At 45.4% G+C, this 20,000-nt stretch overlaps 1 protein-coding gene across 1 annotated transcript in view; it reads left to right on the top strand.

Annotated features, from left to right (window-relative positions):
* Window positions 1-20,000, top strand: part of adgrv1 (adhesion G protein-coupled receptor V1) — a gene marked incomplete at both ends in the record, with an annotated part of 385,866 nt that overhangs the window by 305,210 nt on the left and 60,656 nt on the right. Inside the window, one exon of the mRNA XM_080738840.1 lies at window positions 11,235-11,392. Coding sequence (XP_080594966.1) covers window positions 11,235-11,392 — 158 coding nt within the window. The remainder of the gene's footprint in view (window positions 1-11,234; window positions 11,393-20,000) is intronic.

Genomic DNA, 20,000 nt, shown 5'->3' with positions numbered 1-20,000 from the left:
TCTCACACTTTCTCTCCACCTCTCCATCCTCCCTCTAACCTTCTCTCTCTCTGCTATTCTCTCTCTCTCCCCTCCTCTCTCTCACTCTCTCCCCCCCCCCCCCCCTCTCTCTCTCTCAAACAGGTGATCTTATGATTTTCTCATCTCGTGCGGACACAGCCGTGCCCCGCGTCACGTTCTCACATCAGCTGTCGTGTTTCCCACAGGGGTGGACATTTTTATGGAGAGGGAGAGAGAGAGAGAGAGAAAGAGAGACAGAGACAGAGAGACCGACCCTCTGGCTAACAGATGAAAGTTCTGAGATGAATGCACAAAGCGAGGGAGCGATGGAACACACACTCTCACACAGGCCTTATCGGTTTGAATCCTGTGTTAATCAGTCAAAAACAATTCTTGCCGTCCTCCATTCGTTACTCAGACCAGCAGGCTGTTTCACCTGGAAATGTCCCTGTTCGTTCGTTCATTCATTCATTCATTCATTCATTCATTCATTCATTCATTCATTCATTCATCCATCCATCCATCCATCCATCCATCCATCCATTCATCCATTCATTCATTCATTCATTCATTCATTCATTCATCCATCCATCCATCCATCCATCCATCCATCCATCCATCCATCCATTCATCCATTCATTCATTCATTCATTCATTCATCCATCCATCCATCCATTCATCCATCCATCCATCCATCCATTCATTCAGTACATTGAACTGTGGCTCAGGTTGTGGAAAGTGAAACTTTTTTTCCCCTCCTCACTTTCCTGTCTGTTGCTCTGCTCTGGTTAATGTCTACCTATTATCTCCATCTTTTCGCTTGTAATGCTTAATTAATATGCTTAGTATTAATACTTCATTATAATACGGTGTGACACAAAGTAGCAAAATTAGCCGATCTTCAAGCTCAAAACACGTTGCGATGCGGTGCGTTTAGATCTTGTAGATCTGCAATTTTGGAATTAGAATCCTGAGAAGTAACTGTTTAGGCCATATGAGGTTCCCCCCAACATAGGGACACCAGGTTAAGGTTGAGGTCAGAGTTATTCAGAAGAAATAAGAGTGCATTAAGGGATTTACTTGTGAGAGGCTTTAGCCTTTTCCTGTTTCTTTATCCAGCATCTTATTCCTAGTGTGTGTGTGTGTGTGTGTGTGTGTGTGTGTGTGTGTGTGTGTGTGTGTGTGTGTGTGTGTGTGTGTGTGTGTGTGTGTGTGTGTGTGTGTGTGTGTGTGTGTGTGTGTGTGTGTGTGTGTGTGTGTGTGCGTGCTGGGGTGTGTAGTACAGTACGTGCATGCAGTATACTGCCCTACAAAGGCAGAGTGCAGTAACTACGTTTTGGGAGACACCGACTTATTTGTGTCGCCCAACGGTCAAATTAGCCTTCTTGATATTGGGGGATGAACAATTACCTCAAGAACAGATGTACAATCAGTGTAATATCACTTTTATATCTTTATCTCATTTGGCTGATCAGCTGTAACACTTTTAAACCCATTTTTTGGTGAAATTCGAAAACGTAGTTACTGCACTCTGCCTTTGTAGGGCAGTATACATGCCTGCGTGCATACAGTACGTGTGGGCATAATTACGTGCGTGCGTGCGGTAAGACTGGCGATGCTTGGCAATAACAACGTGAAGCCGGTGTGTTTCTGTGTCCTGACATGCAGAGGTCTGAGGTTTGGCTCATCTACTCTGCAGAACCCTGAGGGTTCACTTTACGCCTCTCTGCGGGTCAATTTTTACACTAAATGGTTACGTTGAACACCCAGGATTTCACAGAGTCTTGGCTGGCTTCCCTTGAAGCTTTGCTTTCGGGGGTTTCTTTCACATGGCCCGTCTGTCTGTCTGTCTGTCTGTCTGTCTGTCTGTCTCCGTCCTCTTTCCCTCCCTCCGTGTGTGTGTGTGTGTGTGTGTGTGTGTGTGTGCGTGCGTGCGTGCACGTGTGCGTGCACGTGTGCCTGTGCGTGCACGCCTGTGCGTGTGTCTTATATATCGCCATCATTCTTACTCATCTTTCTGCTTGCTGACATGCATGGTTGAGAGCTGGTCTCTCTCTCTCTTGGCAGCGGTGCTATAAGTGTCAGATGTCTCTCTCTCTCTCACACACACACACACACACACACACACACACACCCACACACACACACACACACACACACACACACACACACACACACACACACACACACACACTGCAATCAGCAACAGGGAGACAAACAGAATATTTACAGGATGTCAAACAACGACTGTGTTTACTGTGTTTACTCATAACGCAGTGCATTATGCAACAGGAGGTCAACGTGTCAAAATAATAGCACATAATTTATACCACAGAGGCTGAAACCTGACACCATGTTATTCTATACAGCCTCACCCAGAGAGGGGAGAGAGTACAGTAAATCACTGATTCTGTAGGTAAAGTTACATTCCATTCAGAACAACAGAGTCCCAGCTTGGGAGTTTAGAGTTCAACATAATACACAGATTTTTGGCATGACATGACATTTGTAGAAGTGCTAATTTTGTGTTTTCTTGTACATTTTTGTTGCCTTTTACTGACGAAATCTAAATAAAATGAAATAAGACCTAATGTAGTGTGAACATGCGAGTGTCGCATCCCATGGTATTACGTCATTTATCAAAGAATGGTGATGAACCTTCCCCAATTTGAAGCGAAATGTGATTCAAACCGCTCTGGCACATTTGTCTGGTTTTGAGGCTAATTCAAACCCATGTCACCAGATTCAAACCCATGTCACCAGATTCAAACCCATGTCACCAGATTCAAACCCATGTCACCAGATTCAAACCCCATGTCACCAGATTCAAACCCCATGTCACCAGATTCAAACCCCATGTCACCAGATTCAAACCCCATGTCACCAGATTCAAACCCCATGTCACCAGATTCAAACCCCATGTCACCAGATTCAAACCCCATGTCACCAGATTCAAACCCCATGTCACCAGATTCAAACCCATGTCACCAGATTCAAACCCCATGTCACCAGATTCAAACCCATGTCACCAGATTCAAACCCCATGTCACCAGATTCAAACCCCATGTCACCAGATTCAAACCCCATGTCACCAGATTCAAACCCCATGTCACCAGATTCAAACCCATGTCACCAGATTCAAACCCCATGTCACCAGATTCAAACCCATGTCACCAGATTCAAACCCCATGTCACCAGATTCAAACCCATGTCACCAGATTCAAACCCCATGTCACCAGATTCAAACCCCATGTCACCAGATTCAAACCCCATGTCACCAGATTCAAACCCCATGTCACCAGATTCAAACCCCATGTCACCAGATTCAAACCCCATGTCACCAGATTCAAACCCCATGTCACCAGATTCAAACCCCATGACACCAGATTCAAACACCATGACACCAGATTCAAACCCCATGACACCAGATTCAAACCCATGTCACCAGATTCAAACCCCATGACACCAGATTCAAACCCATGTCACCAGATTCAAACCCCATGTCACCAGATTCAAACCCATGCCACCAGATTCAAACCCTGCATGTCACCAGATTCAAACCCATGTCACCAGATTCAAACCCATGTCACCAGATTCAAACCCCATGTCACCAGATTCAAACAACATGTCACCAGATTCAAACCCATGTCACCAGATTCAAACCCCATGTCACCAGATTCAAACCCATGACACCAGATTCAAACCCATGACACCAGATTCATACCCCATGTCACCAGATTCAAACCCATGTCACCAGATTCAAACCCCATGTCACCAGATTCAAACCCCATGTCACCAGATTCAAACCTCATGTCACCAGATTCAAACCCCATGTCACCAGATTCATACCCCATGTCACCAGATTCAAACCCCATGTCACCAGATTCAAACCCCATGTCACCAGATTCAAACCCCATGTCACCAGATTCAAACCCCATGTCACCAGATTCAGGTACAGTAGCAGCAGCTCCCGTAATGCTAGTCTCAAATCTGGAGCACACATAAACAATAATGGCGGCGGGATCACTTCTTCTGTGGTTTTCTCAGCCTGGATCTAGTTTCTCTATTTCTATGTCTGAAAACTGATGAAAACAGAGGGGGAGGAGGAGCCTCTCGCTCCGTAATGGCGGCATTTTTCACTGCTCCGTGAGCAAAGCAGCCGGTTAGCGCTGTAGCCTCACAGCTAGAAGGTCCTGGGTTTGATTCCCACCAGGGGACGCTGTGGGCACTGGGGGGCGTGTTCCCTCCTCCACGTCACACCCTAGGTGGGGTTGGCAAAAGGGCCTTTCTGTGTGGAGTTTGCATGTTCTCCCCGTGTCTCCTAGGGTAGATACCCTCACAAAAAAAACATGCAGTAATCCTGGTCTCTATACTGCCTCCCCCTGGCCAGCCAGGGCACCTGATGGAGGGGAAAGGAACTGGTTGGAATAACGTGTTCCTTCCACGCACTACGTCCAAACCGTGGAAATCCCCCCTGTCAGGTGAAAAGAAGCAACTTGGACTCCTCATGCATAGAAGGAAGCATGAGGTCACTCCGTTGTCTCCCCAGACGCGGCAGAGGGAGAGCAGAGCCCAGGATTACATAGGCAATTAGCACTGGGTGAAAAATGGGTTGCAAAATCGTGGGATAAAAATTATAGAAAAAAGAAAAGTAAATAGTAGATCTGCTATTTTCATGTTCCTTCTCCTCCTCCCCTCAAGGCCACAGCAGGACAAACACCCTCATGACCACATGTTTACACTGTCGCCCAACATGATGCAATCCTTTTATTTGACATACCGCACATTTTATTTTGGCTAGCGGCACACAGCAATTATTCCTGGATGTGAAGCGATGGCGCGGGGGTTCATGTCCGCATGGCGGGGTGTGCCAAGCCCAGCTTGTGAAAAAGGATTCGGTCACATCACACCAGTGTTTGTGATAGTCTGTGTGTTTGGACCAAACCGAGATTGTGTTGAGGATGTTGATTTTCCCACACATAGGCTACACACATACTGTACAGTACACACACACACACATACACACACACACACATGCGTGCTCACCCGCAAGCACACACACACAAACACGCCTCATTCAGTTTTGGCTAATGATGGACCTGGAGGCAACATGGAGGAAGAACAGCATGGCTGTTCAAAGTGCACTAAACATTATAGGAGAAACAAACACAGGAGAAAGCAATACTTGAATATCATTTAAACGGAAAGAGACAAAAAGAAAGGGTAAAAATAAAACCGGGAAAAAAAGGATGCAGATGTTACGTAAAATAAACATGGAGACAGACTAAGAAGAGAGAGAGAGAGAGAGAGAGAGAGAGAGAGAGAGAGAGAGAGAGAGAGAGAGAGAGAGAGAGAGAGAGAGAGAGAGAGACAGTCATAGTAGATAATAATAATAGAAATACCAGGTCTTCTGAAGTCATTCATTCATTCACTACTCATTCACTTCTCCCTGTTATGTATAGAGAGGCTCCACGTTGGAGACTAAACCGTGAACTAATCAGCAAAAATAAGACACTTTCGGACACTACGCGCAGTACGTGGTTGCAGTCAACAACCAATATTTTAAATGTTATACTTCATCATACGTACAATAGGAATTTAGGATATTGTCTCTCTCGGGTGGAAACGTCATACTATATGTCCCAAACTGTTACTTTCAGTAAAAAAACATCAAACGTAGCAGATCGACCAGCTCAAACCGCATCACCTCACGCTTTTCGTACTTGCGGATCTGCTATTTTAGATGTTTTTGTGTGATGATCAATTAGGGGTGGTAATTTATTTAAAAGAAAGTTAGAATATGGAGATGTTGAGGTTTCTGCTCTGAAACCAACAATATAGTAGTTATTGTCATTGTCCTGTACTGTACACTCACACAGCACTACACAATGGCAAACTGTTTCTCTATAGTTGACACACAGGCACATTCTGAGTCATGGTTTCAACTGGAAACAACGTTGCACAATGAATAAATCCAAAGTTACAAAACAGGCCTGAATACAGTATTTGGCACAGATGAGATGCGTCATTCTATGATGACTGTTAAGCATCAGAGCAGCATTTAACGTAATGTTCCACGCATTCTCTCACGCACACCTCTTCCTTTTAGATTGGAAGCAGGCAGTAGTTGTCAGTAATATCTTTAGGGTTTGTTGCTCCAAGAACTCCTATGCAGTTCCCCCAGTAGCAGTCATAGTACTGATCATGGCCAACCAGTAGTAGTCATAGTACTGATCATGACCAACCAGTAGTAGTCATAGTACTGATCATGACCAACCAGTAGTAGTCATAGTACTGATCATGACCAACCAGTAGTAGTCATAGTACTGATCATGGCCAACCAGTAGCAGTCATAGTACTGATCATGGCCAACCAGTAGTAGTCATAGTACTGATCATGACCAACCAGTAGTAGTCATAGTACTGATCATGACCAACCAGTAGTAGTCATAGTACTGATCATGGCCAACCAGTAGCAGTCATAGTACTGATCATGGCCAACCAGTAGTAGTCATAGTACTGATCATGACCAACCAGTAGTAGTCATAGTACTGATCATGACCAACCAGTAGTAGTCATAGTACTGATCATGGCCAACCAGTAGTAGTCATAGTACTGATCATGGCCAACCAGTAGTAGTCATAGTACTGATCATGACCAACCAGTAGTAGTCATAGTACTGATCATGGCCAACCAGTAGCAGTCATAGTACTGATCATGGCCAACCAGTAGTAGTCATAGTACTGATCATGACCAACCAGTAGTAGTCATAGTACTGATCATGGCCAACCAGTAGCAGTCATAGTACTGATCATGGCCAACCAGTAGCAGTCATAGTACTGATCATGACCAACCAGTAGTAGTCATAGTACTGATCATGGCCAACCAGTAGCAGTCATAGTACTGATCATGGCCAACCAGTAGTAGTCATAGTACTGATCATGGCCAACCAGTAGCAGTCATAGTACTGATCATGGCCAACCAGTAGCAGTCATAGTACTGATCATGGCCAACCAGTAGCAGTCATAGTACTGATCATGGCCAACCAGTAGCAGTCATAGTACTGATCATGGCCAACCAGTAGCAGTCATAGTACTGATCATGGCCAACCAGTAGCAGTTATAGCAGTGACGTCCAGAATAGCAGATCTACAAGCTCATGACGCGTCACTCCATGCCCTGCTGCGAGCTTGTATCCGCTATTTTTATGAATAATCATTCAAAAGTCGCTTGAACATTTTGAAATAATTTTGCGTTTTCTCGTCTTCTCTACTCGGGGTCCCTAGCACAAAACCTTTTCAGATGGGGTTCCGTGGCCAAATATATATCAATTTGGAGGTCCTTGACTTGGAACAGTTTGAGAGCTACTGATTTACAGTATAGCGCAGCAGTTATGGTATCTCTCCTCTAATGGCTAAGCATGGGCACAGACGCTAGGATCACATCGCCCTCATAGAGAACATACTGTATTTATTTATTTATGTATACAGTAGTACAGTGTGTGTGTTTGAGACACACACACACACACACACACACACACACACACACACACACACACACACACACACACACACACACACACACACACACACACACACACACACACACACATACACACACGCTCTGTTGGTATTTGGCACTGGAATGCTGTGTGTGTGTGTGTGTGTGTGTGTGTGTGTGTGTGTGTGTGTGTGTGTGTGTGTGTGTGTGTGTGTGTGTGTGTGTGTGTGTGTGTGTGTGTGTGTGTGTGTGTGTGTGCGCGCCCATGGATGCACATACTGTAGGCTGGTATTTTGGGTCAGGTTACAAGGCAAGGCACAGTGTACTGTATGTGTACTGTATGTGTACTGTATGTGTACTGTATGTGTATCAGGCCTACAGTATACAGGAGCTCAGTTCAACAACAAGGCAATTCAACGTTGAAACAGCAGCTCAAGACACAGAACAAATATATGAAATGACTCTGCATAGATTACAATTACAATTTGTCTATTTGACTTTACAGTAGGCAAGGAAAACACACACAAATGCATAGAAATGGTCGTCTAGCTCAGTGGTTCTCAACCTGTGGGTCGGGACCCTCAGCGGGGTCCCCAAATTATTTTGGGGGGTCCCATGATGATTAACTTAATGTGAAACATTGTTTTCCTCACTCAACAGTAAACAAACCAACATAAAGTTTAAGTGCATAGAGGGTATCTGCACATTTCTAAAGTGACAATTTAAGGACTTTTTAATACCTCTAAAATTACAAATTAAACATTGGCCAAATTGTGAAATATTAAAGCCAGCAATTGTAACGCAAGGCGTTGTGAACATGTAAATCTGCTATTTCCACAATAGAACCGTGTTATACAAAATGTAATGCTTCAACTCTTAGTGCTCGTCAGGGTGGGGGGGGGGTCCCCAGTTAAAATATGATCATTTTTGGGGTTGCTGCCTGAAAAGGTTGAGAACCACTTAATGTGCAACATTGTTTTCTCTCTCAATAGTAAACAAACGATACCGTAAACAACCGTGTTCTATGTAGAAATGTAACGCCTCGACTCTTATCATCAGTCTCTATACAGAATGTAAAACACTAAACATTTGAAAGACTCCAATGAACTCTCAACCACAAACCACAAACTTTTTCATGTCAAGGACGCCCAAATGTATGTATTTGAGATTATGTGCAAAAAAAAAACCACACCGTATTATACTGTATTTATATATATATATATATATATATATATTTTTTTTTTTTGTGACACCATGGCTGGTCAAAGTACAGTACAGCAAAGCATGGGCTTAAGTGGTTGAGAACATGAGAACATGCACGCCCATATCCACTTACACATGTTTGGCACACGTCAGGAACATACTGTATCCACACAGCCTCGCACGCACACACACACACGCACATGCACATGCACACACACACAAACACACACACACACACACACACACACACACACACACACACACACACACACACACACACACACACACACACACACACACACACACACACACACACACACACACACACACACACACACACGTCTGTGAAACTATGCTACTGAGGACATCAACATGTTACAGTTTTTGCGGTTGTTTGCCACTTTCAACCCTAATCCTACAGCCATAAACAGCCGGTTTATAGAATATAGGCCTACATTACAATCTAGTCTACGCCGGTATGCATAATCTACAAGACCCACAATGTGTGCCAGTGCGATGCTTGTTGAACGGCTATTTTCGCTGCACGACACCGGCAAAACAACTAAACATGAGTCAGACATAAATCCACAGATAAACTCTGAATGTGTAATCCTAAATCCTGACCCTAACCTGAATCTGTTCCGTCTGAATCTGGGGCCACCTAAATTTAGAACAAACATGGGAAAGTTAGAGTAACAAATCACGCACACTCACATTTTAAATATTGATTTATGCCCACATAAACAGAAGTACATGGATGCTTTGTACAAAGGAAATAAACACCGCCAGTGCAGTCTGACAACAGGAGAACAGACCGTTACAATGTTCCCATTCAGCAGGTCATTGTCACATACAGTACAGCTGACATAATCATCCGACACACAGTGGACATAAATCATGGCTAAAGGAAACAACGCAGCTCCTCCAAACCGAGCGGGGGAGTGGGACTGAGTTACCAGGGCCCAAGGTGGAGGGGCCTTCATTATTTATATACTTTTAGCTATTGAAAAATAGCAGATATACAAGCTCACAGCGAGACTTATTTTTGAAAAGTCGTGGAAAAAGTGTGCAAATCTTTGAATATATGTATTTTTCAAGCGAACATTTGTAACTCTAATTTTGCTTCTGGGGGGGTCCCTGGAACTAAATATTTTGAGATGTGGGTCCATGGCCAAATACATATCATTTTGGGTGTCCTTCACATGAAAATCTTTGAGCACAACTGACATAGAAACATATTTGCACAAATGTTCACAATTTTTTAAAATAGCAGATCTACAAGCTCGCAGCGCGGCACTCGGTGCCGTGCTGCGAGCTTGAATATCTTTTTCAATAGTTAAATTACCCAGGGCCCAGAACTTGGTGCGACACCCCTGTCCACACGCACATGTACGCACGCGCGCACACACACACACACACACACACACACACACACACACACACACACACACACGCGTACGCGGTATTCACACCCCTTAGGGCACAGTATTTTACTACAATACGAATTCATCCTGCCCCGATTCTCTTTGTCTGGAGGGGCCAGCAGAAGCTGCAGCGTGTTATGCAGGTCTCGCAGGGGGGGACGGGACCGTTTAAAGCGTCCCACTCAGCATAGCCGTGGTACAGTCACATAACCAGTCCACCTCTCACTGCCAGCTCTGTGTGTTTGTTTGTCCTGTTGTTCTCCAGAAAAGGAAAGGGAAAAACAATTTTAAGCGCCTTTGGGGGCTTGACCCCTCACTCCCCCCCCCCCCCCCCCCCCGACCCCCCCGACCCCCCCACCAGGCTGACCTGGTTGTTCAGTCTTATAAGAACATGTTTTTCCTCTCGGCGGGGAAAGGGGAAGTGCAGGGGAAGAAAAGGCTGTGTTTTTTCTAAGCGGGTGGAGAGGTTTTAAGGAAGGCTGAAGGGTATCAGCTAGCATGATCCTGTTATTGGACGTTTGGAGCAGGGAGGTCTTAGACTGGAATACACACTTATAGAGACCTGTAATACGTTCTCTGAACGCCTTCCCAGCCGCACGCACGCACGCACGCACGCACACACGCACACGCGGTTTAGCGTTTGTGGGGCTGTGCCCGGGAGCGTGCAGGCTGCAGGGTTACGTCATTCGTTTCGGTTCTTTTAAACAACTTTATCCTCCTATTTCTCAACCCTTCCTTTTTTCTCCCACTCAACCGTAATCTCTTCACTACTGTTTTCTTCCACGGTTACTGTTGTCAAGGCCTCTCGCTTAATTCATACACTGGAGGGAGACAAGAAAGGGCTGGGGGGGGGGGGGGGGGGGGGGGTGGGGGGGCTCTCCAGACCATGAATGCAGTTTTTATTATGGTGAAAGAAATGCAAATGCCCCCTCTTTCCATGCCATACCTGAAGGCAGCATTCAAGAGAATTGCCTTGTCCAAACTCTCCTGAACTTGAATGCATCCATGGTCTGGAGAGGGTCTGCTTGATAGACAGTTAGACACCCTAGAACCGACTGAGCGCCATTGCTATCGACATAAAGCTAAGAAAACTCTGTCTCTCCCCCCAGGTGTTTCATCCCCAACATCTACGCTGCTCTGTGCACGGCGGTGCTGGTTCCTCTGATCTGCCTGGTGGGGGTCCTGGTGGTCTTCATCCACGCTTACCAGGTCACCCAGCAGTGGAAATGTTACGATGACATCTACCGTGGCCGCGCCAACAGCACAGGTACCTCCACACACACACACACACACACACACACACACACACACACACACACACACACACACACACACACACACACACACACACATCTACCGTGGCCGCGCCAACAGCACAGGTACCTCCACACACACACACACACACACACACACACACACACACACACACACACACACACACACACACACACACACACACATCTACCGTGGCCGCGCCAACAGCACAGGTACCTCCACACACACACACACACACACACACACACACACACACACACACACACACACACACACACATCTACCGTGGCCGCGCCAACAGCACAGGTACACACACACACACACACACACACACACACACACACACACACACACACGCCACGCCACGCCACACCACACCACACCACACCACACCACACACCACACACCACACACCACACACACACACACACACGTTAACCATAACAACACTCTACCTCAGTGGTTCTCAACCTGTGGGTCGGGACCCCCAGGGTGGTCCCCAAATAATTTAGGGCGGTCCCCAGATGATTAACTTAATGTGCAACCGGGAATCTACACATTTCTAAAGTGACAATTTAAGGACTTTTTAATACCTCTAAAATGACAAATTAAACATTGGCCAAATTGTCAAATATATAGAGGCAGAAATTGTGAAAATAGCCGATCCACATGCTCACAACGGTGCTTGTGACATCATCGTTTGACAGATTTTTTTTGTAAACAATATTTTCTAATTTTCTATTAGCTTGGATTCCCCATCATTGATGTCATAAGACTATGGATGTCTGAACTTCCCTCCTAAGAGACTTGGACGAGTAGATTTAGTTTTTGCAATTTTATTATGAACATTAGTGAGGACCTATTATATGAAGATAGGTTGAAAAATGGTGACGTAATCCTAGAAGTACAGAACTTATTACAGAAAGTAATTGCACTTTGTTTTACACCATTGCTCCCTGGTACCCACTGTGTTTCACATAACAGAGAATGACGGACAGACACTGTGTGTACAATGTAATGTCCCTGATGTCCCCGCCAAAAACACACTCCCTGTCATTTAGTATGGGGGGGGGGGGGAGGGGGGGGTTGGGTGGGCTGTGTGTGTGTGTGTGTGTGTGTGTGTGTGTGTGTGTGTGTGTGTGTGTGTGTGTGTGTGTGTGTGTGTGTGTGTGTGTGTGTGTGTGTGTGTGTGTGTGTGTGTGTGTGTGTGTGTGTGTGTGTGTGTGTGTGTGTGCGTGCGTGTGTGTGTTCCGTAGCAGTTGTTTACAACACACATCTAATCCTCTCCAGCGGCCCACGGCTGCCAGGCTATTTTTACAACGCAGCCAAACTCTTCTTTCCAAACCCTCCTCCCTCCTGTCACTCCAGTCCTGACCTGTGTCTTATGTAACCTAGCACACGTGCACGCACACACACACACTCACACGCCGACATGTGCGCACGCACACGCACGCGCACGCACACACACACACACACATAATCTTTTATAAAAATGTTTGGTCAAAAGTCACTGAGGGGGGATAATCTATGACCTACAATGTTTGGAACATTTTGAATAATTTTGAATATTGTTTAATACGAGTCTTCTAGCTCTTCTGGGGGTCCCTGGCCGGCACACAGCATTCCAGAGGCGGGGGGTCCGTGGCCAAATATCAGTAGTGGAAAAAAGTACTCCATTTCTTTACTTCAGTAAAAGTATCAATGCCGCAACGTAAAAGTACTCTGTTGCAAATTAAAGTACAGAATTCAAAAGTACAAAAGCATTGGTACCAAAATGTACTTGGAGCACAAAAGTAGAAAGTAATGCAGAACGTCCCAAGTTTTCAAAGGTATTAATGTATTCAAAATATTTCTAAAATAGCAGATCTACAAGCTCACTGCACGTTGCATCGTGGCGCATTGTGAAACTCTTGGTGAAAGAAATGCAAATGTCCCCTCTTTCCATGTCATACCCGAAGGCAGCATTCAAGAGAATTGCCTTGTCCAAACTCTCCTAATAGCCGACCTCCAAACTGCGACACGTTGTGAGTTTGGAGGTCTGCTATTTTCGATATTTTCACGAAAAGCCCCTTTTGGAAATGTCTCTAACATCCCCTGCCCATCCCAGAGGGCCCGTAGACCCTCGCAGAGGGCCCGTACACCCCCGCAGTCCCATGCAGGCCACTCTGCTCTGGCCCCGCCCCCATGCATCAGTGTCATGGGTGGCCCGTTAATCCATGGCCATTGGTGGGAATCCTGCAGGCTTAGATTGGTGCTGCGATGTCAAGGCCCTCCAATGACAACGCAAAGCCTGCATTAGTGCCAGTCCCGTGACCGTCTGGCTGCGCCCTGGGCCACAGTGTGTGCCCACTGCAGCGCTGTGTGTGGGCCCAGCACTGAAGCTCAGAGTGTGTGCGTGTGTGTGCGCGCACGTGCTCGCGCGTGTGCGTGCATGTGTGTGTGTGTGTGTGTGTGTGCGTGCGCGCAGTGATGGAAGAAGTACTCAAGTACTTGCATGTAAAAGTATCCCTACCACACTGCTTGCAGTTACACTGTTAAATCCAGTTTATGGAGTTCAATTATTTTTTGACAGCGTAATTGTCAGGTTTTTTTTTTTCTGTGCCTCCCTGCCTGTTTTTCAGCTACCTGACACCACCCTGCCGGGCTGGCAAGACCGCAAAACAAACACACACACACACACACGCACGTACACACATGCGCACGCACACGCACACGCACACGCACACACGCACACACACACACACACACACACACACACACACACACACACACACACACACACACACACACACACACACACACACAGGTTTGAAGCAGACAGAGGTTGAGACGAGGTCACGGTGGTTGGTTTGTCAGATTAAGTCCAACCACTAAACGCTCCCCAGTGCATAGACTTCCTCATACCACTGCGTTCCTCGCCTAAAAGGAATTGATTTAACATAAAGAGAGAAAATGTGGTATTTGTACCAACTTCCTGGCCAGAAGGAATACTTTTAAGTAAAGAAAAGTTTGAAACGGTGTTATTTTCAGTTAAGTGGTGTCACATAATGAAGTATAACAATTTGTCTTCAGGAAGTATCAGTTCACTTTGTTGCCAAGGATGTTGTGCACTGTGCGTTTAATAGTTCTTTCATTTTTATAGTTTGTTCTTGGTGTGGACAACCAGTTTACATTCAGTGCAGGGAGCACTGAGTGGGCAGGTGCTCAAACCTCACATCTTTTTGTGGGGGTCCCTTGTGCCATTTAACACCTGACATGTAGCTGGTACATAGAACTTAACCAGACATGTAGCTGGTACATAGAACTTAACCAGACATGTAGCTGGTACATAGAACTTAACCAGACATGTAGCTGGTACATATAACTTAACCAGACATGTAGCTGGTACATAGAACTTAACCAGACATGTAGCTAGTACATAGAACTTAACCAGACATGTAGCTGGTACATAGAACTTAACCAGACATGTAGCTGGTACATAGAACTTAACCAGACATGTAGCTGGTACATAGAACTTAACCAGACATGTAGCTGGTACATAGAACTTAACCAGACATGTAGCTGGTACATAGAACTTAACCAGACATGTAGCTGGTACATAGAACTTAACCAGACATGTAGCTGGTACATAGAACTTAACCAGACATGTAGCTGGTACATAGAACATAGACATGTAGCTGGTACATAGAACATATGTAGACATGTAGCTGGTACATAGAACATATGTAGACATGTAGCTGGTACATAGAACATATGTAGACATGTAGCTGGTACATAGAACATATGTAGACATGTAGCTGGTACATAGAACTTAGCATGCTTTCTGGTCGTCTGCAGCTGTAAAGTTGCAGACAAGGTTAACAAGGTGGGAGGGCACCTGACATCTCTGCTATTTATTATGTCCATGAATTAAATACAGAGGGCTTCCAACGTAAAAAAAGACTGTAAAAGGACTTATTTGGGATGTTCCTTTTAGACAGGGTGTTTAACTGTACTTGTACTGTACTACATTTCAATTGTCCATCCATCCATCTTCAACCGCTTATCCGGAATCGGGTCGCGGGGGTAACAGTTCCAACTGAGACCTCCAGATTTCCTTATCCCGAGCAACTTCCTCAACTCCCTCAGTAGTCCGGGAGCCAAATGGTGATTTTTGGCTGAACGTGGATTCGCCTGTAAAAGTTTTTTTCTCAACTGATTCTTGTAGCTTGGGGTCACCTCTTAAGGATTCAAGATGATGACCAGTGATATCCATTGAGCATTTTTTATTATTAACCCCTTAATGCCTGAAACACAAGAAATCCACCCAAGAGGAAAATACCCAGAAAAAGATTTTTTTTCTGGGTATTTAAGGAGGATCTGAGGGGTCTAACTAGGGGTTTGTCATGATGCTGAATCCATTGCAGGCATTTGTTTTGCACAAAAAACATTCCGTGGGCTAGAAATGGCCTCAGAAAACAATACACGTATGGGTGAGTATTCATGTTAGTCGGAGGCCTTAGGGTTTTTTTTCTCGTGCTAATCAGTCTAAAAGTGCCAAATTTTGCACAGATGTAGCTCAGGGCATGCTCTAATGATTTAGCTAGGGCGCCCGAGTCGGCGACCTTCGGGGTCACCACAGCACCCACAAAACTCTGACTCATCACTTTTCATCACTAAAGTCGATGGGAGCCCAACTTGATTTGGCCGCTGTGGCGACCCCGAATGTCGCAGACTCGGGCGCCCTAGCTAAATCATTAGAGCATGCCCTGAGCTACATCTGTGCAAAATGTTGCACTTTTAGACTGATTAGCACGAGAAAAAAAACCCTAAGGCCTCCGACTAACATGAATACTCACCCATATGTGTATTGTTTTCTGAGGCCATTTCTAGCCCACGGAATGTTTTTTGTGCAAAACAAATGCCTGCAATGGATTCAGCATAATGACAAACCCCTAGTTAGACCCCTCAGATCCTCCTTAAATACCCAGAAAAAAAATCTTTTTCTGGGTATTTTCCTCCTGGGTGGATTTCTTTCAGGCATTAAGGGGTTAATAATAAAAAATGCTCAATGGATATCACTGGTCATCATCTTGAATCCTTAAGAGGTGACCCCAAGCTACAAGAATCAGTTGAGAAAAAAACTTTTACAGGCGAATCCACGTTCACCCCCACGGCTCCCGGACTACAGGGAGTATACCGAGGCGTTCCCAAGCCAGTTTGGAGATATAATCCCTCCATCTGGTCTTTGGTCTGCCAATTGTATTGACTATATTTGTACTGTTATCCATTTTTGTCTAATTAATCAATAAAAAAAAGGTGAAGCTAAAACTGACTGATGGCAGCCATCTCATTCACGTTATAATTATAAATATTAATATTTATAGTGAAATTATAATTATTTAGTCTACCGAGCAATCTTCGTTCCTACTCTCACCTATGGTCATGAAGTGTGGGTCATGACCCAAAGTATAAGGTCGCGGGTGCAAGCGGACGAAATGGGTTTCCTCAGAAGGGTGGCTGGTATCTCCCTTAGAGATAGGGTGAGAAGTTCAGTCACCCGAGAGGGACTTGGAGTAGAACCGCTGCTCCTACACTTGGAAAGGAGTCAGCTTAGGTGGTTGGGGCATCTAGTACGGATGCCCCCCGAGCGCCTTCCTAGGAAGGTCCTCGATGCACGTCCCACTGGGAGGAGACCCCGTGGCAGACCTAAGACCAGATGGAAGGATTATATCTCCAAACTGGCTTGGGAACGCCTCGGTATACTCCCTGAGGGAGGGGAGGAAGTTGCTTGAGATAAGGAAATCTAGATGTCTCAGTTGGAACCGTTATCCTTGCGACCCGATTCCGGATAAGCGGTTGAAGATGGATGGATGGTCAAATGTTGCACAGCGACACATTGTCAGCTTGTAGATCGGCTGTTTTACGACCAAGAATAAAGTTGTCTTTCCGTGGTTGTGTACAGTAAGTACAGTATGTACAGTATGTGGGTTCATGTTGGCCTCAGAACAGCAACAGCAGGTGAGTGTGTCCACGCTGAATGAGTCACTCTCCTACAGAACCAGGGAACATCAGAGCCTCTAATTATCAGCTGGTCGTTAAGGCTTTATGGGTTGTTGCTTTATGGGTTGTTTTCTCACACAAACTCTTTCTAAAAAAACTTTCACCCACACGTCTCATCCTTCTGTCTTCTCCTTTGCGCCTCTCCTCCAGTCTTAGATTTTCTCCACTTTGATATTCTGCATCACGTCTATAATCCACTGCTTATGTGGATGGATGGAGGTGTTGCATCCTTCTATAATCCACTGCTTATGTGGATGGATGGAGGTGTTAAATCAGATTAGGCTCCCGGCCAGCGGTGATGAGAAACCGACAACATTCTGTGGGTGAGCACGGGGGCCTCGCACCGTCCGTATCAGAATGCAACAAAGACACCAAATCGTAGGCATCCATAGTGCCCTAGAAACTGGGGTTCCTAAACGTTTTGGGCTCAAGCCACCCCTACATACAGTACATTATATTCATAATTTTCACTCCCAGCGCCTTATATTTATAGCATATTTTAGCGATTATGTTGCAAGGAAAACGTTGAGATAATAGACATTTTGCTTAGAACTGAGTTTAAAATGATACTAAATACATTTTTTAAGTGTCCAAATAAATTCCAACTATTATCAAATTATCTTGCGGCACCCTGGACTGCCGTCACGGCACCCCAAGGTGCCCCGTCAACCACTTTGAAAACCCCTGCCCTAGAAACAGTGTCAAAGAAACAGACTCAAAACTGGAGAGATTCCTGCAAGTTTGGCTTTGGAAAGATGCAGCCGATATAGTACTCTGTCTCTTAACTGTATCAGTGCAGCGCATATGGTCACTGTCGGGCAGAAACCTCCTATCTCTCCAAGTTTAACATTTTTATGTTTTCTCGTAAAGTAAAGCCCTTCTTCACCATACAAGACTGTCGCACAAAACTAGTGAAAATAGCAGATCTACAAGCACACAACGCACCTCGGTGCGAGGCGCACTGAGGGTTAAATTTTTGGGTGGGAATCCTTGGGCCACAGTAGCCTGTGATTGGGCCATCCATCCATCCATCCATCTTCAACCGCTTATCCGGAATCGGGTCGCGGGGGTAACAGTTCCAACTGAGACTTCCAGATTTCCTTATCCCGAGCAACTTCCTCCACTCCCTCAGGGAGTATACCGAGGCGTTCCCAAGCCAGTTTGGAGATATAATCCCTCCATCTGGTCTTTGGTCTGCCACGGGGTCTCCTCCCAGTGGGACGCTAGGCCAGTTCTCATTCCCAGCCAAATATGATTTTATCATCTTTTTTAGGTAGTCCCAGTCAGCCAGATAATCTTTCATCATCTTTTATCACATCCTGTTAACACAGAGGGATTAATTCAATAGGTACGGATATTTGACTGCACAGGTGTTAAGATGATAGACAAGCCAGTGGGCCAATCATGTGATGTCTTTCTGCTCTGTGGGGCGGTGCTACTGAAGGATTGGCCCTTAGTGGCCGTCCAGACCAAAAATGACTATAACTATCCGAAAAGAAAAAAAACACTTGTATAGTCGACCGAACCGGGCATATGCCCAGTATGCCAGATGCCCAATCCACCCTTGACACACATGCGCATGCACGCACGCATGCACGCACGCATGCGTTCGCAAGTTCCAGGCGCTCTTTCCTCGCTCGTTGGCAAACATTATTTTGGCAGAGTTCGCAGCGTTTCACAGGGCTGTATATATATCAGAGTATTGACTTTCTCTCAGCACGTCCAGAGTCTAATGGGAAGTAAAAAACAATGTGAGCTGAGTTCTGACCGGTGGGGCTGAAACATAAAAACAATGTGAGCTGAGTTCTGACTGGTGGGGCTGAAACATAAAAACAATGTGAGCTGAGTTCTGACTGGTGGGGCTGAAACATAAAAACAATGTGAGCTGAGTTCTGACTGGTGGGGCTGAAACATAAAAACAATGTGAGCTGAGTTCTGACTGGTGGGGCTGAAACATAAAAACAATGTGAGCTGAGTTCTGACTGGTGGGGCTGAAACATAAAAACAATGTGAGCTGAGTTCTGACTGGTGGGGCTGAAACATAAAAACAATGTGAGCTGAGTTCTGACTGGTGGGGCTGAAACATAAAAACAATGTGAGCTGAGTTCTGACTGGTGGGGCTGAAACATAAAAACAATGTGAGCTGAGTTCTGACTGGTGGGGCTGAAACATAAAAACAATGTGAGCTGAGTTCTGACCGGTGGGGCTGAAACATGGTTGTTACTGTTTTCAAAGAATAGAACAGAGGCATGTTGTTCATGTACTGCTCTTATTGTCAGTTTATCAAGGCTTGTTGTATGTCCAAAACCGTTCGTTTTGCATTAATCATTTTAAAAATCAAACCTTCGTTCGAAGTGGAGCCGTGAAATTGAGCACTTCCAGATCTATGTTTTTGATTCTATGTGTTCCCCCCTGTGTGTGTGTGTGTGCGTGTGTGTGCCTGGCCTGAAAACAGCGCCCCTCCCTTAACATGTGTGGTCATAAAAGGTACTGTTCGAACTCAACGGGACATTTCTCACTGGTGAGACAGGACACACAAAGCCACTCAGAGGGAGACC

This window comes from Nannobrachium achirus (assembly GCF_963921795.1).
Source record: "Nannobrachium achirus genome assembly, chromosome: 12".
NCBI classification, from domain to species: domain Eukaryota; kingdom Metazoa; phylum Chordata; class Actinopteri; order Myctophiformes; family Myctophidae; genus Nannobrachium; species Nannobrachium achirus.
This window is presented reverse-complemented; position numbering and strand designations above follow the sequence as displayed.